Genomic DNA, 24,163 nt, shown 5'->3' on the forward strand with positions numbered 1-24,163 from the left:
TAGCAATCCTGAGATTACTACCTTTGAGGTCCTGTTTTTTAATTTACCTCCTAACTCCCTATATTCCGCTTTTAGGACCTCATCCCACTTTTTACCTATATCGTTGGTGCCTATATGCACCACGACAACTGGCTGTTCACCCTCCCCTTCCAAGATGTTCTGCAGCCGCTCAGAGATATCCTTGACCCTTGCACCAGGGAGGCAACACACCATCCTGGAGTCTCGTTTGCGGCCGCAGAAACGCCTATCTATTCCCCTTACAATTGAATCCCCTATTACTATAGCTCTACCACTCTTTTTCCTCCCATTCTGTGCAGCAGAGCCACCCCTGGTGCCAGGAAGTTGGCTGCTGCTGCCTTCCTCTGATAAGCCATCCCCCCCAACAGTACTCAAAGTTGTATATCTGTTGGAGAGGGGGATGGCCACAGGGGACCCCTGCACTACCTGCCTGCGCCTAGTTCTCTGCCTGTTGGTCACCCGTTCCCTTTCTTCCTGTCCAACCTCTACCTGTGGTGTGTCCAACTCCCTAAACGTGCTATTCACGATGTCCCGAGCATCGTGAATGCTCCAGTATGCATCTAATCGCAGCTCCAGCGCCGCAATGCGGTCTGTCAGTAGCTGCAGCTGGGTACACTTCCTGCACACGTAGTTGTCAGGGACACAGGAAGTGTCCCTGAGTTCCCACATATCGCAGGAGGAGCAGATCACAGGGCCGGGCTGTCCTGCCATGACTTACCCTTTAATTAATTGAGTTTAAATTAAATCAATCAATCCCAATAATTACACTACAGTTAAATAGTTTACCAACAGTCCCCGCTACACCAGAGAGACCTTAGAAACTATAAACCAGAGTTAAAGTTTAAAAAAAGAGAGAAATACTCACCAACCAATCACTTACCTGCTTCCTGCTGACGTCACACTTTGATTACTTTTTACCTCTGTCCCCCGCTGCTGAATTGGTCGGGCCTCGCTCCACACACAGGCTCGCTGCCAGTTTTATGCCTCACTGCTCGCTCTGCACTCCTCACCGAGGTCCGTCTCTGGTCGGGCCTTGCTCCACACAGGCTCGCTGCCAGTTTTATGCCTCACTGCTTGCTCTGCACTCCTCACCCAGGTCCGTCTCTGGTCGGGCCTCGCTCCACACACAGGCTCGCTGCCGGTTTTATGCCTCACTGCTCGCTCTGCACTCCTCACCCAGGTCCATCTCTGGTCGGGCCTCGCTCCACACACAGGCTCGCTGCCGGTTTTATGCCTCACTGCTCGCTCTGCACTCCTCACCCAGGTCCGTCTCTGGTCGGGCCTCGCTCCACACACAGGAGTGAGATCAAATGAACCACTCACTGCTCCATGGATGGCTCAGTGAATGTTATTAAAATGAACTAATGAGGCTCAATTATTTATTTCATATGCTATGCCTTCCTATTCCTTTATATGGCTTTCAGAGTGGCACCATCATACTCTGTTTGGGAAGGCTTACAATGAGGTATCGGCCTGAAAACTTTGCTATTGTCATGGGAGAATTGGGAGCACTTAATCTGAAGGTAACATAGCTGCAGAATATGGTGGCCTAAATAACTAGAACACTGCACCACACGTGGTGGTCTGAGAAGATCAGACTTCCACTGCTCTTACACTGGTAAATGGATTTCCCAATGTGGAATTGAATCTGATTAATGTAAGAAGTCATACAACACCAGGTTATAGTCCAACAGCTTTATTTGAAATCACAAGCTTTCGGAGCGCTGCTCCTTCTTCAGGTGAAGTGGAGAAATGCATAAAGACACAGCTTAGTCAGAGAATCATGTCAGATGTTTACAGGTAACCTTTCCAACTGCCATTTATCACACCAAGGTGGCCTTCGAGACACACGACAACGCAAAATCGTCGAGCAGAAACTGATAGCCAAGTTCCGCATCCATGAGGACGGCCTCAACCGAGATCTTGGGTTCATGTCACGCTACATGTAACCCCACCTGATGCAGGGTCATCCAGACTCGTGTCGACATTGGCTTGTTCTCTCTACACAGATGCGGCCGGACCTGCTGTGATTTCCAGCCAAAAAAAATGTTTTTTGTCTTTTTTTGTTTTTCATACAGACCCCAGCATCTGCAATATTTGACCCCTTGTGACCCCACCTCATTGTTCTTTGATGTAATGTTTCCCTGACTGACCTGTTTGGACACCATTCACACCTTTGACTGCTGTGATTATCTCTCTGCCGAGGTGTGATAAATGGCAGTTGGAAAGGTTACCTGTAAACATCTGACATGATTCTCTGACTAAGCTGTGTCTTTATGCATTTCTCCACTTCACCTGAAGAAGGAGCAGCGCTCCGAAAGCTTGTGATTTCAAATAAAGCTGTTGGACTATAACCTGGTGTTGTGTGATTTCTTACATTTGTCCACCCCAGTCCAACTCCGGCATCTCTACACCTTGAATCTGATTGACATGGGAAATACCAAGTTTAAACCCCAGCCTATGCTGACTTAGATGATCTCAGGGAGTGTGACAATAAGGGGTGCTTGGCTAGAGAGAGGAGAAATCACCCAAGGCTCCTGCTCCTATCTGCTATCCAGTGCTCTTGTTGGAAAGTGTGTATATGTGGAGGTCAGATAATGATAGGATCATCCATGGCTGTGGTTCCTACTCCTGATTTAGGCTCACACATACGAATGGCGACTTGGCCAAGATATCAGCATGCAGTGCCCATGGATACTCATGACAGGCCAGTGTCGGGAGTGGTGAGGGCGGAGTTTCAGTGAGTATTTAAACTCACTTTTGCGAGCTTTCTTTCACAGGCCAGTGTCGGGAGTGGTGAGAGCGGAGGCTCAGTGAGTATTTAAACTCACTTTCGCGGGCTTTCTTTCACAGACAAGTGTCGGGAGCGGTGGGAGCGGAGGTTCAGTGAGTATTTAAACTCACTTTCACGGGCTTTCTTTCACAGATCAGTGTCGGGAGCGGTGAGAGCGGAGGTACAGTGAGTATTTAAACTCACTTTCACGGGCTTTCTTTCACAGATCAGTGTCGGGAACGGTGAGAGCGGAGGTTCAGTGAGTATTTAAACTCACTTTCATGGGCTTTCTTTCACAGGCTGGTGTCGGGAGCGGTGAGAGCAGAAGTTCAGTGAGTATTTAAACTCACTTTCGCGGGCTTTCTTTCACAGGCTGGTGGGAAGCAGTGAGAGCAGAGGTTCAGTGAGTATTTAAACTCAGTTTCGTGGGCTTTTTATAGAGGCTGGTGTCAGGAGCGGTGAGAGCGGGGATTCAGTGAGTATTTAAACTCACTTTCGTGGGCTTCTTACAAAGGCCAGTGTTGGGAGCGGTGAGAGCGGGGATTCAGTGAGTATTTAAACTCACTTTCGCGGGCTTTATACAGAGGCTTACCAAGCTCACAGACTGGCGGCAGTGTTCCAGAGCCACATCACGATTCAAAATGTGATGCTGGCAGGATGGAGCAGCTGATTGGGTGAGTACGGCCAGGTGAGTATTTATACTACTCTATAGTTTGACAGTTAAGGTTCATAGTTTATAAAGTTTAGAAGGTCTTAATTTTGAGGTTACAGTTTCTAAAGTCTCTGTTGTGTAGCGGGGAGTGCGAGGAAACAAGGGCCCTTGAGTATATCATTTAATTGTAGTATAATTGGTGGTATTGATTTAATTAAAGGGTAAGTCATGGCAGCAAAGCTCAGCCCAGTGGCATGCTCCTCCTGCACTATGTGGGAAATCAGGGACACTTCCTGTGTCCCTGACGACCATGTGTGCGGGAAGTGTATCCAGCTGCAGCTACTGGCAGACCGCATTGCGGCGCTGCAGCTGCGAATGGATACATACTGGAACATTCGCGATGCTAAGGATGTCATGGATATCACGTTTAATCAGTTGGTCACACCACAGGTAAAGGCTGCACAGGCAGGAAGGGAATGGGTGACCGCCAGGCAGAGTAGTAGGCGCAGGCAGGTAGTGCAGGGGTCCCCTGTGGCCATCCCCCTCTCAAACAGATATATCACTTTGGATATTGTTGGGGAGGATGGCTTATCGGGGGAAGGCAGCAGCAACCAACTTCCTGGCACCATGGGTGGTTCTGCTGCACGGGACGGAAGGAAAAAGAGCGGGAGAGCTATAGTGATAGGGGATTCTATTGTAAGGGGAATAGATAGGCATTTCTGCGGCCACAAACAAGACTCCAGGATGGTATGTTGCCTCCCTGGTGCAAGGGTCAAGGATGTCTTGGAGCGGCTGCAGGGCATTCTGGAGGGGGAGGGTGAACAGCCAGTTGTCGTGGTGCATATAGGTACCAACGATATAGGTAAAAAAACAGGATGAGGTCCTTAAAGCTGAATATATAAGGAGTTAGGAGGTAAATTAAAAAATAGGGCCTCAAAGGTAGTAATCTCAGGATTGCTACCAGTGCCATGTGCTTGTCAGAGTAGAAATAGAAGGATATTTCAGATGAATACATGGCTAGAAGAATGGTGCAAGGGGGAGGGATTCAAATTCCTGGGACATTGGAACCAGTTCTAGTGGAGGTGGGACCAGTACAAACTGGACGGTTTGCACCTGGGCAGGACCGGGACCGATGTCCTAGGGGGAGTGTTTGCTAGTGCTGTGGGGAAGGGTTTAAACTAAAATGGCAGGGGGTTGGGAACCTGTGCAGGGAGACAGAGGAAAGGGAAGCAAGGATAGAAGCAAAAGACAGGAAGGAGAACAACAAAAGTGGAAGGCAGAGAAATCAAGGGTGTAAATCAAACATGACCGCAGTAAACAATAATTCTTAAAGGTCTAAGAGTGTTAAAAAAACAAGCCTGAAGGCTTTGTGTCTTAATGCAAGGAGCATTCACAGTTAGCTGCGCAAATAGATGTAAATGGATATGATATAATTGGGATTACGGAGACATGGCTCCAGGGTGACCAAGGCTGGGAATTCAACATCCAGGGGTATTCAATATTCAGGAAGGACAGGCAAAAAGGGAAAGGCGGTGGGGTAGCATTGCTGGTTAAAGAGGGGATTAACACAATAGTAAGGAAGGATATTAGCTCTGATAATGTGGAATCTGTATGGGTAGAGCTGAGAAATACCAAGGGGCAGAAAACGTTAGTGGGAGTTGTATACAGACCCCCAAACAGTAATGCTCAGGTTGGGGATGGCATTAAATGGGAAATTAGAGATGCGTGCAATAAGGGCACAGCAGTTATCATGGGTGATTTTAATCTAAATATAGATTGGTCTAACCAACTTAGTAACAATACTGTGGAAGAGGAATTCCTAGAGTGTATACGGGATGGTTTCCTGGACCAATATGTCAAAGAACCAATTACAGATTAGGCCATCTTAAACTGGGTATGATGTAATGAGAAAAGATTAATTAGCAATCTTGTTGTGTTGTGTGAGGCCCCTTGGGGAGGAGTGATCATAATATGATAGAGTTCTTCATTAAGATGGAGAGTGAAGTAGTTGATTCAGAGACTTGGGTACTGAATTTAAATAAAGGAAACTACGATGGTATGAGGTGCGAGTTGGCTAGGATGGATTGGGGAATGTTACTTAATGGGTTGACGGTGAATAGGCAATGGCAAATATTTAAAGATCGCATAGATGAACTATAGAATTTGTTCATCCCTGTTTGGCATCAAAATAAAACAGAAAGGTGACTCTACATTGGCTAACAAGGGAAATTAGGGATAGCATAAGATCCAAGGAGAGTACATATAAATTGGCCAGAAAAAGCAGCAAACCTGAGGATTGGGAACAGTTTAGGATTCAGCAAAGGAGGACAAAGGGATTAATTAAGAGGGGGGAAATAGAGTATGAGAGTAAGCTTGCAGGGAACATAAAAACTGACTGCAAAAGCTTCTATAGATATGTGAAGAGAAAAAGATTGGTGAAGTCAAACGTAGGTCCCTTGCAGTCAGAATCAGGGAAATTTATAATGGGGAACAAAGACATGGCTGACCAATAAATACATACTTTGGTTCTGTCTTCACAAAAGAGGGCACAAATAAACTCCCAGAGATGTCGGGGAACATAGGGTCTAATGAGAGGGAGGAACAGAATGAAATCAGTATTTGTAGGGAACTGGTGTTAAGAAAATTGACGGGATTGAAGGCCGATAAATCCCCAGGGCCTGATAATCTACATCCTAGGGTACTTAAGGAAATGGCCCTAGAAATAGTAGATGAATTGCTGGTCATTTTCCAAAATTCTATAGACTCTGGAACAGCTCCCATGGATTGGCGGGTAACCCCACTATTTAAAAAAGATGGTAGAGAAAAAACAGGGGATGATAGACCGGTAAGCCTGACATCAGTAGTGGGGAAAATGCTAGAGTCCATTGTAAAAGATGCAATAGCAAAGCACTTGGAAAACAGTGACAGGATCGGACAAAGTCAACATGGATTTACAAAAGGTAAATCATGCTTGACTAATCTACTGGAATTTTTTGAGGATGTAACTGGTAGAATAGATAAGGGAGAACCAGTGGATGTGCCGTATTTGGACTTTCAGAAGGCTTTCGATAAGGTCCCGCATAAGAGACTAGCATGCAAAGTTAAAGCACATGGGATTGGGGGTAAGGTACTGACTTGGATAGAGAACTGGTTGGCAGACAGGGAGCAAAGAGTTGGAATAAACGGGTCTTTTTCCGAGTGGAAGGCAGTGACTAGTGGGGTACCGCAGGGATCGGTGCTAGGACCCCAGTTATTCACAATATATATTAATGAGCTAGATGAGGGAACTAGATGTAATATCTCCAAGTTTGCAGATGACACAAAGCTGAGTGGGCGTGTGTGCTGTGAGGAGAATGCAGAGAAACTCCAGTATGATTTGGACAGGTTGAGCGATTGGGCAGATGCATGGCAGATGCAGTATAATGTGGATAAATGCAAGGTTATCCACTTTGGTGGCAAAAACAGGAGGGCAGATTATTATCTGAACGGCAGTAGATTGGGAAAAGGGGAAGTGCAATGAGACCTGGCTGTCCTTGTGCACCAGTCACTGAAGTTAAGCATGCAGGTGCAGCAGGCGGTGAAGAAGGCAAATGGTATGCTGGTCTTCATAGCGAGAGGATTCAAGTACAGGAGCAAGGATGTCTTGCTGCAGTTGTACAGGGCCTTGGTGAGACCACACCTTGAGTATTGTATGCAGTTTTGGTCACCTTATCTGAGGAAGGATGTTCTTACCATGGTGGGAGTGTAGCGAAGATTCACCAGACTGATACCTGGGATGGCAGGAATGATGTATGAAGAGAGATTGGATCGATTAGGCTTATATTCGCTAGAGTTTAGAAGAATGAGAGGGGATCTCATTGAAACTTATAACATTCTAACAGGACTAGACATACTAGATGCAGGAAGGATGTTCCCGATGGCGAGCGAGTCCAGAACAAAGGGTCACAGTCTAAGGATAAGGGGTAAGCCATTTAGGACTGAGATGAGGAGGAATTTCTTCACCCAGAGAGTGGTGAATCTGTGGAATTCTCTACCACAGAAGACAGTTGAGGCCAATTCATTAAATATATTTAAGAAGGAGTTAGATATATTTCTTAAGGCTAAGGGGATCAAGGGATATGGGGAGAAAGCAGGGGCAGGGTACTGAATTTGGATGATCAGCCATGATCGCATTGCATGGCAGAGCCGTGCCTACTCCTGCTCCTATCTTCTATGTTTCTATGTTTCTATCCCAATATGAGTCATTGAGGTAACTGCATCAATGCACTGACAAATGCACTGCATCAATGGCTACCACTATCACAGGCATGAGCTTACTCCTGAGGTCCCCAGCATCACAGAAGCCAGTCTTCAGCCAATTCGATTCACTCCACATGATATCAAGAAATGGCTGAGCGCACTGGATACAGCAAAGGCTATGGGCCCCGACAACATCCCGGCTATCGTGCTGAAGACTTGTGCTCCAGAACTAGCTGCGCCTCTAGCCAAGCTGTTCCAGTACAGCTACAACACTGGCATCTATCCAACAATGTGGAAAACTGCTCAGGTATGTCCTGTCCACAAAAAGCAGGACAAATCCAACCTGGTCAATTGCCACCCCATCAGTCTACTCTCAATCATTAGCAAAGTGATGGAAGGTGTCATTGACAATGCTATCAAGCGACACTTACTCATCAATAACCAGCTCACTGATGCCCAGTTTGGGTTCCGCCAAGACCACTCGGCTCCAGACCTCATTACAGCCTTGGTCCATACATGGACAAAGGAGCTGAATTCCAGAGGTGAGGTGAGAGTGACTGCCCTTGACATCAAGGCAGCATTTGACCGAGTGTGGCATCAAGGAGCCCTAGTAAAACTGAAGTTAATGGGAATCAGGGGGAAAATGGCTGGAGTCAAACCTAGCACGAAGGAAGATGGTTGTGGTGATTGAAGGTCAATCATCACAGCCCCAGGACATCGCTGCAGGAGTTCCTCAAAGCAGTGTCCTAGGCCCAACCATCTTCAGCTGCTTCATCAACGACCTTCCCTCCAACATAAGGTCAGAAATGGGGATGTTTGCTGATGACTGCACAGTGTTCAGCGCCATTCACAACTGCTCAGATAATGAAGGAGTCCATGCCCGCATGCAACAAGACCTGGACGATGTTCAGGCTTGGGCTGATAAGTGGCAGGTAACATTCGCGCCACACAAGTGCCAGGCAATGACTATCTCCAACAAGCGAGAGTCTAACCACCTCCCCTTGACATTCAACAGCATTACCATCACCGAATCCCCCACCATCAATATCCTGGAGGTCACCATTGACCAGAAACTTAACTGGACCAGCCACATAAATACTGTGGCACAAGAGCAGGTTAGATGCTAGCTATTCTGCGGTGAGTATCTCACCTCCTGACTCCCCAAAGCCTTTCCACCATTTACAAGGCACAAGTAAGGTGTGTGATGGAATACTCTCCACTTGCCTGGATGAGTGCAGCTCCAACCACACTCAAGAAGCTCGACACCATCCAGGACAAAGCAGCCTGCTTGATTGGCACCCATCCACCACCTTAAACATTCACTCCCTCCGCCATTGGCGTACCGTGGCTGCAGTGTGTACCATCTACAAGATGCAATGCAGCAACTCGCCGAGGTTTCTTCGGTAGCACCTCCGAAACCCGCGACCTCTTTCACGTAGAAGGACAAGGGCAGCAGGCGCATGGGAACACCACCACCTCCAAGTTCCCCTCCAAGTCACACACCATCCTGACTTAGAAGTATATCGCCGATCCTTCATTGTCGCTGGGTCTAACTCCTGGAACTCGCCAAGTTAACAGCACTGTGGGAGGACCTTCACCACACGGACTGCAGCGGTTCAAGAAGGAGGCTCACCACCACCTTCTTAAGGGCAACTAGGGATGGGCAATAAATGCTGGCCTTGCCAGCGATGCCCACATCCCACAAACGAATGAAAAAAAGTTTAATATTTGTAAGTGATGTTTGTTCTGTCATGTCTACATATTTTGGGGGGAGTTTTGCAGGGGGTCAGCGGGTGTGTTCAGTGGCAGCTTGGGTTATTTTGACAGCGGGTTGGGCCCCACTGTCAACCCGCCGCCACATGCCTTTACAAAATGTTTGGTCCGTCAGTGCTGAGCAGATCTGACACGCAGTAGCGGGGGAGGTAATTGAAATCATTAGTGTCTTGTTTTCAGCTACTTAACAATGCTTTTTTCCCAGCTTTTTGAATTGGACAGGTCGCCCACCAGTTTCCTGCCATGCCTAGGCCTCATCTGTGAAGCTGAGGTGGGACGTCACTAGCCATTGGATCAGCTGATGAGTTGACAGCTTCAAATATCAAGTCAAAGCTCCCAGCTGATTGAGAAATGTTCCCTTAGCCGCTAGCTTCTCTGAACTGCATTTCCACTACAGATTCAAAATGCTGCAAGCCTTTACATAAGTCTCCATCTAGTTTGACCTCATTACTTCTCTCACCATTGACAGATCGTTTCTGTCATCTCTACTTCACCTGCCATCTATTCCATCAGCATCGATGCATGTCCGCCACCGACATCGCCCGCCACAGACCCGCTGAGGTTGGTAAAATCCAGCACTTTGTTTCTGATGTATATAAATAGTGATTATGGTAATCGGGTAGTGGTGGCTCTTCATGGGGAAGGGGTTGAAAGGATTGAGTGGATGAATTAATGGCACAAATAGAAGTAAATGGGTATGATGTAATTGCCATTACAGAGACATGGTTGCAGGGTAACCAAAGCTGGGAACTGAATGTTCCAGGGTACTCAACATTTAGGAACGACAGACAAAAAGGAAAAAGAGGTGGCATAGCGCTGTTAATAAGGGATGAGATTGGTACGGTAGAGATAAAAGATCTTGGTTTGGCAGATCGTGATGTAGAACTGGAATCAGTTTGGGTGGAGCTAAGAAACAGCAAAGGGCGGAAAACATTGGTGGGAGTTGTGTATAGGCCACCAAACAGTAATGATAATGTAAGGCACAGTATCAATCAAGAGATTAGAAGAGCATGTAACAAGGGCAATACGGTAATCATGGGGGACTTTAATCTACATATTGACTGGGCAAATCAAATTACCACTAATGGTGTGGAGGATGAATTCTTGGAATGCATGCGAGATGGTTTCCTGGATCAGTATGTGGAGGAACCAAGCAGGGAAGAGGCTATTCTGGATCTGGTACTGTGTAATGAGAAAGGGCTAATCAATAATCTTGTGGTAAAGGGGCCTTTAGGGACAAGTGACCATAATATGATTGAATTTTACATTAAGTTTGAGAGTGATGTAGTCCAGTCTGAAACTAAGGTCTTCAATCTAAACAGAGGAAACTACAAGGGTATGAGGGACAAGTTGGCCATGGTAGATTGGGAGACTACACTAAAAGGTATGAAGGTGGATATACAATGGCTAACATTCAAGGAAATAATGCATAATTTGCAACAAACATATATTCCTCTAGGGCATAAAAACCCAAAAGGAAAAGTGATCCAACCATGGCTAACAAAAGAAATTAAAGCTGGTATTAAGTCAAAGGAGGAAGCTTATAAAGTTGGTAGAAAAAGTGGTCCGTGTGAGGATTGGGATCATTTTAGAAATCAACAAAGGAGGACCAAGAAATTGATAAAGGGAAAATGGAATATGAGCATAAACTAGCGAAAAATATAAAAACGAATTGTAAAAGCTTCATAGGTATGTGAAAAGGAAAAGACTGGCGAAGGTAGATATAGGTCCTTCACAGTCAGAGATGGGATAATTTATAATGGGGAATGAGGAAATGGCAGAGAAATACTTTGTTTCTGTCTTCACGGAGGAAGACACAAAAAACCTCCCAGAAATAAGAGAAAACCAAGGGTGTGGTGAGAATGAAGGACTTAAAGAAATTATTATTAGTAAAAAAACAGTACTAGCAAAATTAATAGGACTAAAAGTAGATAAATCCCAATGTCCGGATGACCTACATCCTAGGATTTTGAAAGAGGTGGCCATTGGGATTGTGGATGCATTGGTTGTCATCTTCCAAAATTCTATAGATTCTGGAATGGTTCCTGCAGATTGGAGGATAGCAAATGTAACCCCGCTATTTAAGAAAGGAGGGAGAGAGAAAACGGGGAACTACAGACCAGTTAGCCTCACATCAGTAGTTGAGAAAATGCTGGAATCTATTACAAAGGATGCAATAACTGGGCACTTAGAAACTAATAGTAAGATTGGGCAGAGTCAACATGGATTTATGAAAGGGAAATCCTGTTTAACAAACCTATTGGAGTTCTTTGAGGATGTAACTAGTGGAGTAGACAAAGGGGAACTGGTAGATGTGGTGTATTTGGATTTTCAGAAGGCCTTCGATAGGGTCCCACACAAGAGGTTGGTGAACAAAATTAGGGCACATGGAATTGGGGGTAATATACTAGCATGGATTGAGAATTGATTAACAGACAGAAAACAAAGAGTAGGGACAAACGGGTCTTTTTCAGGATATTAGGCTGTGACTAGTGGGGTACCGCAAGGATCGGTGCTTGGGTCCCAGCTATTCACAATCTATATCAATGATTTGGATGAGGGGACTAAATGTAACATTTCCAAATTTGCTGATGATACAAAGCTAGGTGGCAGTGTCAGTTGTGAAGAGGATGTGAAGAGGCTCAGTGAATGTGTGAGAACATGGTAGATGGAAAATAATGTGGATAAATGTGAAGTTATCCACTTTGGTAGAAAAAACAGAAAGGCAGAGTATTTCCTAAATGGTGAAAGATTGGGGAATGCAGATGCTCAAAGGGACCTGGGTGTCCTTGTACATGAGTCACTGAAAGTGAATGTGCAGGTGCAGCAAGCCATTAGGAAGGCAAATGGCACACTGGCCTTCATTACAAGAGGATTTAAGTACAGGAGTAAAGAAGTCTTACTCCAAATATATAGGTGAGACCACACCTGGAGTCCTGTGTACAATTTTGGTCTCCTCACCTAAGGAAGGATATACTTGCCATAGAGGGAGTGCAACAAAGGTTCACGAGATTGATTCCTGGGATGGCAGGACTGTCGTATGAGAAGAGATTGAGTAAACTAGGCCTGTATTCTCTTGAATTCAGAAGAATGAGAGGGGATCTCATTGAAGCATACAAAATTATTACAGGGCTTGATAGGGTGGATGCTGGGAGAATGCCTCCCTTGGCTGGGGAGTCTAGAATCAGAGGCCACAGCCTCAGGATAAAGGGTAGGCCATTCAGGACTGAGATGAGAAGAAATTTCTTCACACAGAGGGTGGTGAATCTTTGGAATTCTCTACCCCAGAGGGCTGTGGAGGCTCAGTCATTGGGTATATTCAAAACAGAAGTTGATAGATTTCTGACTATGAAGGGCATCAAGGGATATGGTGATAGGGCTAGTGAATGGAGTTGAGGCAGAAGACCAGCCATGATCTCATTGAATGGCGGATCAGGCTCGAAGGGCCGAATGGCCTACTCCTACTCCTATTTCTTATGTTCTTATGTTCTTGTGATGGACTGCCTGATGGATCCTAAATCGTGGAAGGTACCTCATGTGGCCACAGTGCTCTGGAGTCTGATGGTGGATCACGTCTCTCAAAAGCACTGTTCAATTAGGTGGCGGCAATCATCCCTTCCAGGTGCGGCCCCTCTACCTGGCAGTCTCAGGTGCTACCTCAATCCTCCTCCTCCTCCCCCTCTTCCTCCTCCTCTTCCTCCTCCTCCTCCTCCTCCTGTTGTGGCTCCTGATCTTGACCCTCCAGCACAATTGTTGGTGCTAATGGCTGGTGTGATCGCCAGATTGTGGAGCATGCAGCAAATCACCACGAATGTGGAGACCTTCTCGGCTGAGTACTGCAGGGCACCTCCTGACTGGTCAAGGCATCTAAACCTCTGCTTGAGGGCCCCAATGGTCTGCTCAATGATATTCCTTGTGGCTGAGTGGCTCTCATTGTATGAGTGCTCAGCTGGTGTCTGGGGCTTTCACAGGAGAGTCATGAGCCATGGTATCAGAGGGTATCCCTTGTCACCTAGTTGCCAGCCGTGCACATTGCGTTGGGGCTCAAGGATCTGTGGGATGGATGACTATCTCATTATAAAAGCATTGTGACAGCTCTTTGGCTAGCAGGCATTCACCTGCATGATGCGCTGCCGGTGGTCACAGATAAGCTGTACGTTGAGGGAATGGAATCCCTTCCTGTTACTGAATACCTCTCAGTTTAAATGAGTGGCTTGCATGGCCACATGTGTACAGTCAATGGCTCTCTGGACCATGGGGAATACTGCAATCCTGTTGAATCCTAGTGCTCTTGGCCTCTGGTTTTTTCTGGCAAGAGGGAATGATATGTGGTCATTCCTCAGATCATATAGAGTCCTTTTGCAGAAGTGCACAGAGGATTATAAGATGTGACTTATCTCACCTCTGGCAGCCTGGAATGTTCCAGTGGCATAAAAGTTAAGTGCTATTGTGACCTTGACTGTCACAGGCAATGTGGTCCCGGCTGTGCTGCGATGTCTGAGTCTTTGTTCCACAAGGCCACAGATCTCTGTGATGATCTCCTTGGTAATGAGCAGCCTCCTCATGCACTGAATGTGAATGTAGGAGTACTGCTCTTTGAATACACTGGGTAGATAAGGCCTCCTGCTGAGAACCGTCCTCACCCTCCTGTCCCTCACTCCTGCAGCAGTTGGTGCTGCTCTGCCTAGCCTCATCTCCTCCTCCAAATTGTTATGCAGACCAAGGGGGACCTCTATCAAGAGGACCATTACCAGCCACTCCCTTTCTCCTGATGTCTCCTGTAAGGTGCCCAATAAGGTAGAGTAGCACCGCACTCACTCTTTTTAGGTGAAGTCCTGAGAGAATATCCAGGAAAAACATTGATAAAGTGTTGGTGAATTCTTGACAAAGTGTCCCAGAAAGTCTCCTGATGTGTCTCAAAAGTCCTCTTCAAACGCAGTGTAGTCAGTCGATCTCAATCAGCAAGTGAACAGTGAAAGCTGAGCATGGCTTTAAGTAGTGCTCGAAATACTCAGCAATGACTTGTTTACTCCTGTTCAGCTGGTTAGTGTTACGAGAGGTTGTTAAATTACGTGTTATCAAAATGGCGTGCTTCCTCTTTAATGAGCGCTAGCAGGCAATTTAATTTTCAATCAGCCACTTAACGATCCTCCAGGCAGCCGTTCCTAGTGCTGGTTTCAATCCTTTACCAAACGTCTTGTGCTAAACGCAGGCTAAACTGGTGTTGCAGTTTAAGATCCCATCTCTTTAACTCTTGAGCACCTAAAGTATTTGATCAAAATAGCCCCCAGAAATTCAATACAAAGTGGTCAAATTTGCAGATGATATCAAACTAGGAGGGGCAGTTGAATCAAAAGAATGAGCTAGACAAATTATGCAAATGTTCATTATAGTGCAATTGTGCAATATTACTGGCACATCGGTACTGGAACAAAATGAGATAATAAAATAACAATCCATATCTTGCATAAAGAACGAAAGAATGGCTATCCCAGACCTGATATTCGCTCCAGGGCACTGTCACTGCCTGAGTAGAGTTGAGAGCAGTATGTGATTCATTGCCGAAAGCACGTGGTCGTGATACAATAATGAGGAATGTTAATGGTAGAAGTAATACTGAAAAGAGAGCCATGTTGATGACATGTGCTCTAAGTCCATACGCCTGCCTAAAAAAAAAGTTAAATACATTAGTCTTTTGTAAATATCAAAATGAATCACAAAAACAAAACCATCCTTTCCCTCCTCTATGAATACACTCGAATGGAGATTACTAGATAACACATTTTTGTACATGTATGAGAAATTAAACTATGTTTGTAGATCATTTTGTAACTACACACCAATTGTAATAAAAAATGAAATCAAAGCTGTGAAAAGGCCATTCAGCTTTCATGATATTGGTGTAATCAGCAGACTAACATGTACCTGAAGATTATTGGGCCGGATCTTGCTGGAAAAGTAATGGTGTGGTAATGACACTCGTCATTATTAATGTGCAAAACAGCCAGCAGGTTCAGGAAATTAAGAGATACGTCATGAGTTGCAAATCTCCAGAACTTGCTGGTATATTTACGCCGCTCCACCGTTTGCTTCACACAAACTGCAACTCACCCTTAGCCTCCGTTATTTTTAAGAACTTGCTGCATTTGTACATTAATTGCTCGTTAAACGCTCCACAGAAAGTGGTAATTAACAGCGTAAGTACCTTTTTAACAATGTGATAATTGTTAATGCAGTGCCAATCAATCGCTCTGGCCTAGAAATTGAATAACTTAAACTGTGGAGTCTCATTCCTTCAGGTGGTAAATTGTTCTTTGAGATTTTTAAAACGTCACATTTTAAAATTTTTACATTTTTATCTTACTTTTCCTTTCTGGCTCATTTCTCTCTCTCTCTGTAAATCCAAACTTTCTTTTCCTCTTTTTATTTCTCTTTCTGTACCTGATTTGACTCTAAACCACACTAATTTACCCTCCTTCTTAGTTTCTTTCTCAATTCTTAAATCTCATTAATTAAAGAGATACACTGTTGGTCCCACTATTCACTGAGGTCCCAAATGGCCTGTTGCTCTCGCCACGCCATTATCAGCTCGCACTTCCAACAAGTTATGGTGCAAAAATGTTTTGAGCTGAAAGCTGCAGAAAAAAGTCTAACTAATGGGGCACGCCACGAGATGCCCCGCTCCAGCAAGATCTGACCCACTATGTTTGTTTAAGTAGCTGCTAGTGTTAAATAGTTAACATGTTAATTTATAAAGGCAGGCCATGTTTGACTAATTTAATCTCATTGCTCAAATCAAGTAGCGAGCATATAGACAAAGGGAATGTACTAGATAAAATGTCATATAGGCACCTTGTTACAAAGCGATATATCACCTGCCTTATTAAAGATAAGGTGACAGTATGGACAGCATATTAGCTAAAGGATGGAAAGCAGAGGACAGGGAAGTAATTTTCTGACAACATGCTGGTAGTGATAAATCTTGTCCACTACCAGTGCATACTGGAGAATTCTGATAGGCACTGATGGTGGGCAAGGTTCCCTGTCACCGGTGCATACTCAGAAAATGAGCAGCACTAAATCACCGCCTTTCAGATTGGCAGGATATAGCTAATGGTTTAGTTGAGGATTTGATTGAGATACCTTTTGCATTACACAAGTGATTTGAGCATGGGCATAGAGGAAATAATACCAAAATTTGCTGATGATACCAAATTGGCACAGCAAACTGAACAAGAATGCAGGAAGTTGCAGGACATGGACAGGGTAGGAGACTGGTCTGATATGTGGCGAATGCAGTTTTCGGTAGATAAGTGTGGAGTAGTACATTTTGGGAAAAACAGTGAATGGAAATATGCCCCAAATGGTAAAATCCTCAATTGAGTGGAGGTATAGAAAAATCTAGGAGTGCAGACAACACAGATATATTTAAAAGCAGGATTACAGTTGGAAAAAATCATAAAAAGGGCAAATGGGATTCTGGGTTCTATATATTGGAGTATTGAATACAAAAGCATGGAAGTGAATATAAATCTGTACAAGACACTGGCTGAAATACAGTGCACAGCTTTGGGTGCGCCATTATAGAAAGGATATTAAGAGGTGTCAGCCGTGGCACAGTGGTAGCAAACTCATCTCTGAATCAGAAGGTTGTGGGTTGAAGTCCCACTCCAGAGACTTGAGCTCACAATCTAGGCTGACACTTCAATATAGTACTGAGAGAGTGCTGCACTGTCAGAGCTGCTGTCTTTCAGATGTGAAGTTAAACCGAGGCTCTGTCTGCCCTCTAAGGTGGACGTAAAAGATTCCATCGCCCTTTTCGAAGAAGAATAAGGGAGTTCTCCCGGTGTTCTGGCCAACTCAACCAACATCATTAAAATCAGATTATCTGGTGATTTCTCTCATTTCTGTTTATGGGACGTTGCTGTGCGCAAATTGGCTGCTGTATTTCCTACATTACAACAGTGACGAGACTTCAAAAGTAGTTCATTGGCTGTAAAGCACTTTGGGATGTCTTCATCCCACCTATACCATCTTAGCATCCAACATTATTATGAATATCTCTAATGCTTTTGTGGCCAATATCTTGGATGTGAATTTAGTCTAAATATTTATCACTCTTTGAGTAAAGAGGCTCTTTCCCATATCTGGTTTAAATTTACTTTTCACCAATTTCCATGTTTTATGATCCTTTCTTGGCAAAATTTGAATGGATATTTTGGGTTTACTTTATATACACCATTTAACACTTTGTATAACCTGATGAAATCTACCCATCACTGGCTTCTTTCAAGACTTAAAAGCTTGAGCTTCTCTAACCTTTCTCCTAGATTTAAACTTTGAATCACCTTTGTTGCTGATCGCAATATGAGGACAGCAGCAAAAGTTGGGTCTGCCAACTACGCAAGTGCCTTCCCCAATTTCTGCAATTAAAGACTTAAGCGTACCATAATAATTTATGAATAACTATTTGGTAGGGATTGTCTAAATGCATCAAGTATAAGTGTAGAATTTTGTATTCAATAATAGTTTTAAGTTTTAATTAAGAACCTTGCATGCATGCCTGCTAAAGAATTATACCAGGACATTTTGATAAGCTGTTCTTAATCCAACTCATGGCATACCATTTCATTTTAAGAAATTGTTTACAGACTGGATGATTCAAAAGCTCTACTTGATTGAAGTGTATCATAGCCTAAAAAATAAAACAGAAACGCCTCAACATAATCAATTTTAAAAATCAATAAAGAGTGGCTACCAAAATGACTATTTAAATAATTAATACATGTAAAACCAAGAGGTGAAACAATGCAATTATCTTCTATATGATTCATGTGCTCTTTGCCATAAAAGATATAAAGGGCTACAAATTGGATATAGCCAAGAAAGTGGCGGTGTTAAGACTAAATGGGGGAAAAATTGGGTCGTGCCCCCTTTGGGGCACTAATTTCGCCTGATCGCTACTTTTAGCGCTGCAAAAATGTTAACACCCCTGTGCCGGAAATTGAATGGTAGTGCCCCAAGCAGTAGGCAGGGTGCTACTGGAAGCACCCCCCTCCCTCTTGGGGTGCTACCTTTCAATATCATGGCGCTATGTGCCACAGTGCTACGAGCGTCGGCACATCGCGCTGCGGTACTGCAAACCTCCCTCCTCTGATTAAAGAGGAGGGGCCTAGTGCAGCACGCACCAGGGCTCTGCTGGACCACCGGGGAGCGGCATGCTGGCAAAAGAGCCCAGCACTCAAGAAAGTGCCGGGCTGACCGATCGCAGCCGGCACCCCGCAGAAGGAGGCGAAAGAGGGCAGGTGCTGGCAGGCGGCCCTGCGCTGCCGCGGCCGTTAACGTGGCAGCCTGACCCTGTCGGACATAGCATCCAGCGGTAGGTCAGGGGGCGCGAGCGAAGTTTGTGGCTGGGGCGCGAGCGGGGCGCTGTGCATGGCGATGCCGTTATCGCCGGAGGCACAGCGCTGCAGGGCGCTACTGGCTACCGCCGCCAGTGTTTTGTACGGGCGCAAAGCAACCCAATTATTCCCCCAATGAGGTTAAGCTGCACCACCTGAAAATGGTCTAGTTAAGTTGCAAAATTCATCCTCACTCTTCATTAACATGATTTTAGTCATGATTTCAGCACTAAAACTGCTGCTCATTGGTGTTACACTGAACAGATGGACCAATAGCGGGAATGGTCTAATTCACAGTCATGATAGCCACAGGCTTTTTCCACTACTTAAAGGGAAGGTGCATTCATGCTGCAGCACCTCATTGTCAGGCTGTTAAGCTGCCTCAACAGCACAGTGAAAAGGCAGACGGGGAAGCAACACTTACAAGTAGTGATAGCAGAATATAGACAGAGTTGTAATGATCAATAACATGTCATTCTATAGTGGACACTAGGTGGAGCCGTAGAGCTGTGTAGAGCTGTATGTATAAGACTACACTACCCAGCTGTATGTATATTAAGACTACATTACCGATGAGGCACTAGGCTACCCACAAGGCAGCAGTCAAGATGGATGCCTCTACAGATACTGTACCTAGTCCACATGTGCTCAATAAAAGTGTCTAGCAAAAGCTAGCTGTGTTCATAATAAGAATGTCTATTTATTAATGAACATAAGATGGTACCAGGATACCAAGAGTTGTAAATATCTGCTAAAAAATTGTGAAAAGCGACATGGAGAATTTGAAGCCACCAGAGCGTTTGAATCTCAAGGGATTTTTAAACAACAATTCAAAATCTACATTGCTGCCATCGGATTCGGTACGAAGCCAGACTTTTGATAGCTTTATAACTGATCTGAAACTGAAAGCACAGACATGTAATTTCTCTGAGCTGAAATCATCCATGATTCGTGACCAGATTGTGTTTGGTATTCATGATAAAAAAGTCAGGGAACGTCTGTTGAGAGAAACCGAACTAAATTTGGAAAATGCAGTGAAAATATGCCAAGCCAGCGAGCTAGCTCAAAAGCACGCGAAGACTTTCAGTGAAATCAATAATGATGCGATTGTAATGATTGATAATGCTGCTGTCGGTGCTGTGTCCTACAAGGGGAAGAAACATGGGCAGAACAGAAATGAAAAGCAATCGGAGGGCGACATTTTTAATTGTAAACGCTGTGGTTACAAACACCAGCTAAGACAATGCCCAGCGTTTGGAAAAATGTGCACAAAGTGTAATGGAAAGAATCACTTTGCCAAACAATGCTTTTCAAAAGTACAAACTAAGAAAGGGCAACGAGTTAATGTAATTGAGGACACTGATTTAAGTGAGACATTTTTTGTAGGAATGGTGTCATGTGACAATATCAAAAAGGATACAGAAAATGTGCAGCCCTCAGAAATGGACAATGCTGAACATAAAGTTAGTGCAGTAAAAGAGGACAAATGGATGATCCCACTGCAGGTAAATGGAGCATTAGTTACCTTGAAACTAGACACTGGGGCAAAAGCAAACTTAATCAGTATGAGTGACATTAACAATGTGAAAGAAAAGCCCAAAATACAGAAAAAGTCAGTACTACTGAAGGACTATAATGGACAGAAAATAGAGAGCTTAGGTGTATGCAGACTTGACAGTCAAAGACAAAGTGCATCATCTCATGTTTTCTATTGTGGCTGAAAGACTTGATTCGATACTAGGTGACAAAGCTTGTGAAGACTTAGAACTGGTCAAGAGAGTCTACCGTATAAACTGTGCCATAAGCAGACCAGATGACTCAGGTGATGAAGCAGAGAGCCCATCAAGGATGAAAAGGCCAAAGGGTATCCATGTCTTCAAAAAGCCTAGTTTCTCCAAGAAGAAAGAAAAAGACTTTAAGGTCAAAGAGAAGCCAAAGGAAGAAAAGCACAAAGAGGAAAAACACAAGGAGAAAAAGTCCAAAGATATAACCGCAGCAGATGTTGTTAAGCAGTGGAAAGAGAAAAAGAAGAAGCCTGCACCAGAGCAGGAAGCAGTTCGGGTGGATACTCCTTCTTCCCTCAGGCCAATCTTTGGTGTTCCATTAGCTGAGGCTGCTGAGAGGACTATGCTGTATGATGGGATCCAGCTGCCAGCAGTTTTTCGAGAGTGCATTGACTACATTGAGAGTTATGGCATGAAGAGTGAAGGAAACACTGAAACCCTCTCCAAGCAAAGATCGCAAGGAGACCTCGATCTATACAAGAGCAGATTGATGACAATGCCGCAACTGCATCTTGTCATTCACCGCCAGAACAACCTCATGAAGACACATCAGACTTACCCGTGTTGAGAAGATCCACACGTGAAGTAAAAAAGCCTGATAGACTTAATCTTTGAGTACAATGTAAAGCTTTGAAAATGTGTTGACTGTTTTGAAAATGTTTATGTTTATAGAGCACTAACAAAAGTGTTACTGATATTATCTTTATTGTTTTCTTGAAAGTTGATTGATATTGATTTTGTTAAACCTCAAAGAAAGGGGGATGTAATGATCAATAACATGTCATTCTATAGTGGACACTAGGTGGAGCCGTAGAGCTGTATATAGCTGTATGTATAAGACTACACTACCGAGCTGTATGTATATTAAGACTACATTACCCATGAGGCACTAGGCTACCCACAAGGCAGCAGTCAAGATGGATGCCTCTACAGATACTGTACCTAGTCCACATGTGCTCAATAAAAGTCTCTAGCAAAGGCTAGCTGTGTTCATAATAAGAATGTCTATTTATTAATGAACATAAGAAGAGGGAGAGAGCATGTAGGTTCTCAGACGAAGCTCTCCAGGCAGTGGTGGAGAGGAGGCGGGCAGTGCTACACCCGCAAACAGGCAGGAGGCCCTTGTCACACACATCCAAGAACATGTGGTGTGAGATCGCAGAGCCACCCAAGCTCTGACTGCTGCCATCGTGGCTGGTTGCCCACCGTCAACTGGGCTTGCCGAGAGTCACAGCAAGTCAGCAATCTATGCTGCAACAGATTGCTGGGAGTGCTGAGGCTCCACCCCGGGGGAGTGAGAGTAGCTTAGTGGAGCAGGAGCCTCTCTCAGGATGACAGCAGTCCTCTTCCCACCACTACCATTCTTGTCATTGCTGCTGCCTGTTAGCCAGCCAGCCCAGACTGCTGATGCCCATGCCAAGGTGGTGTAGTCTACAACTGGGCCTTCTAGGTCTGGAGCTACTCAAGGTTGTCCTGCAAGGCCATCTGCAGTCTCCCTCGCTGAAAGTCAGCAGCCTTCCACCAGACATGCTGCAGCAACTGAGGGGGCACATTGTAGGAGCACTAGAGTAGGAAAAGCCACACCAAAGACAGACACTAAGGGATTGCACCAGGGTGATTAGTTGATAGTATATAATTAGAAATAAGTGTCTTGTGATTATTGATAAATTTATTAATTGTGTTTGGAATATTTTGTAGGGTGTCTCATTTCAGCTTTGAGCCCAGGAGAGCGATGTGATATTCCGTGACACAGGGACGGTATGATGGGGATGTGGTGTGCAACGAGGATCTGGGGATTCATTCATTCGAATCGGAGTCTGATGAGCTGTTCACGGACAGATGGACGAATGGGTGCCTCCCTCCTTCCTCATCCTCTTGCTCCAACACCTTGTCCTTTTCCTCCTCTCCCTCATTCTCCTCGTCCTCATCCTGAGGTGGTGGCACAATCCTTGCTGGCAAGGGCTGCGCCGTCATGATGGCCAAGTTGTGAAGGATGCAGCAGACCACCACGAAATGGGACACCCGCTCCAGCATGTAATGGTGGGCTCCTCCCGAGTGGTCAAGGCAGCGGAACCTTTGCTTCAGCAGCCCGATGGTCTGCTCGATGATGTTCCTGGTGGAGGCATGGCTCTCATTATAGAAGTGCTGGCCACTAGTGTTGGGGTTGCGGAGGGGAGACATGAGCCAGGTGGAGAGCAGATAGCCCCTGTCTCCAAGCAGCCAGCCACGAGTTTGCTGTGGTGGCTGGAAGATTGCTGGCACACCGGACTGACGCATGATGAAGGCATCATAGCTGCTGCTAGGAGGGTGGGCATTGACATTAAGGATTCGCTGTGCCTGGTCGCACACCAACTGCAGATTAAGTGAGTGGTTCCGGAAGATCTCTGGATTGTTATATGGTGCCCGCAAAGTCACACGTGTGCAGTCAATGGCACCCTGCAACATGGGGAAGCCCGCTATCCTGGCAAAACCATATGCATGCTCATCCTGCTTCTCTCTATTAAGAGAGAAGCCAATGTAGTCCCTTCTCCTGGTGTTGAGAACCTCAATGACCTCCCGGATGTAGCGATGGATGATAAACTGTGAGATATTAGCTATGTCTCCTGTTGCAGACTGGAAGAATCTGCTGGTGAAGAAATTGAGTGCCACGGTGACCTTGACTGACTGCCACTGGGAGAGCTGTAGTTGCCCTGCTCTCAGGCTGCAGGTCTGGTTATAGGGGGTGGCAGTGTTCTGTGACCTCATTGTTGCTGAAGCACAGCCTCCTAAGATACTGCTCCTTGCTTACATGGAGGTAGGAGAAGTGCTGTTTGAAGACCCTAGGTGGGTAAGGCCTCCTGTTGCAAGCCCTCATGGCCCTCCTCCTCCTGCCTCTGCGCGCAGGTTCCCATCTTACTCGCTGCCTCCGCTCCCTCTGCGTAGGTCCTGGAGGAGGAGGTTGACTGCCAGTACAGCCTCCATGACTGTGAGCAGAAGCCTTTAAAAAATAATGTGGGACTTCTGCACTTGAATCACCACTCCTTGTTACCAAAAAACTTGAAATAACTAAAGAAAGCTGTTTCAGCTGCAGGAAGTAGCAAACAGCCACTGAAACTGCAGATCCATGTCAGGTGCAACTGATTGGGGATGGTGTCTTTAAATATCGCTGCTGCAGCCTGCGTCCTGCTAGGACAACAGCTCTCCCTGTCATTGTTCTGCACTGATGGTAAGTACAATGGCTAAATGCAATGTTGGAGATCGGGCAGCATGTGAGCATTACACACTCACTGACATCACAATCTGCCATTTAAATCTCCCTGTGCTAGTGTTTACTGGCAGCATTCCCGGCAGCTCAAAAATGGCCCACGCCGATGGAGAAGAATGCTGGCTGCTGTCTTTTGCCATTTCATGGCAGTAGCAACCGACGCTAAAGCTTCCAATTTCTCCCCCAAAGGACTTATATAGGTTACACGCAAGAAAAATCTATTATGCTGTGCTTGAACTCTGCACCATCAAAAATGTAACAGTTACATTTAGTTAGCGT

The 24,163-nt window shown here is 45.2% G+C and overlaps 1 protein-coding gene across 1 annotated transcript in view; it reads right to left on the minus strand.

Annotated features, from left to right (window-relative positions):
• trpa1b (transient receptor potential cation channel, subfamily A, member 1b) overlaps window positions 1–24,163 on the minus strand; it is a 207,151-nt gene that overhangs the window by 61,081 nt on the left and 121,907 nt on the right. The window contains exons 17-18 of the mRNA XM_085993966.1: window positions 18,080–18,150; window positions 15,040–15,121 (exon numbers count right to left, since the gene is read on the minus strand). Of these exons, the coding sequence (XP_085850092.1) occupies window positions 15,040–15,121; window positions 18,080–18,150 (153 nt within the window). The remainder of the gene's footprint in view (window positions 1–15,039; window positions 15,122–18,079; window positions 18,151–24,163) is intronic.

This window comes from Somniosus microcephalus, chromosome 7, assembly GCF_052327205.1.
Source record: "Somniosus microcephalus isolate GS21.2 chromosome 7, FLI_Smic_1.0, whole genome shotgun sequence".
Lineage (NCBI taxonomy): Eukaryota > Metazoa > Chordata > Chondrichthyes > Squaliformes > Somniosidae > Somniosus > Somniosus microcephalus.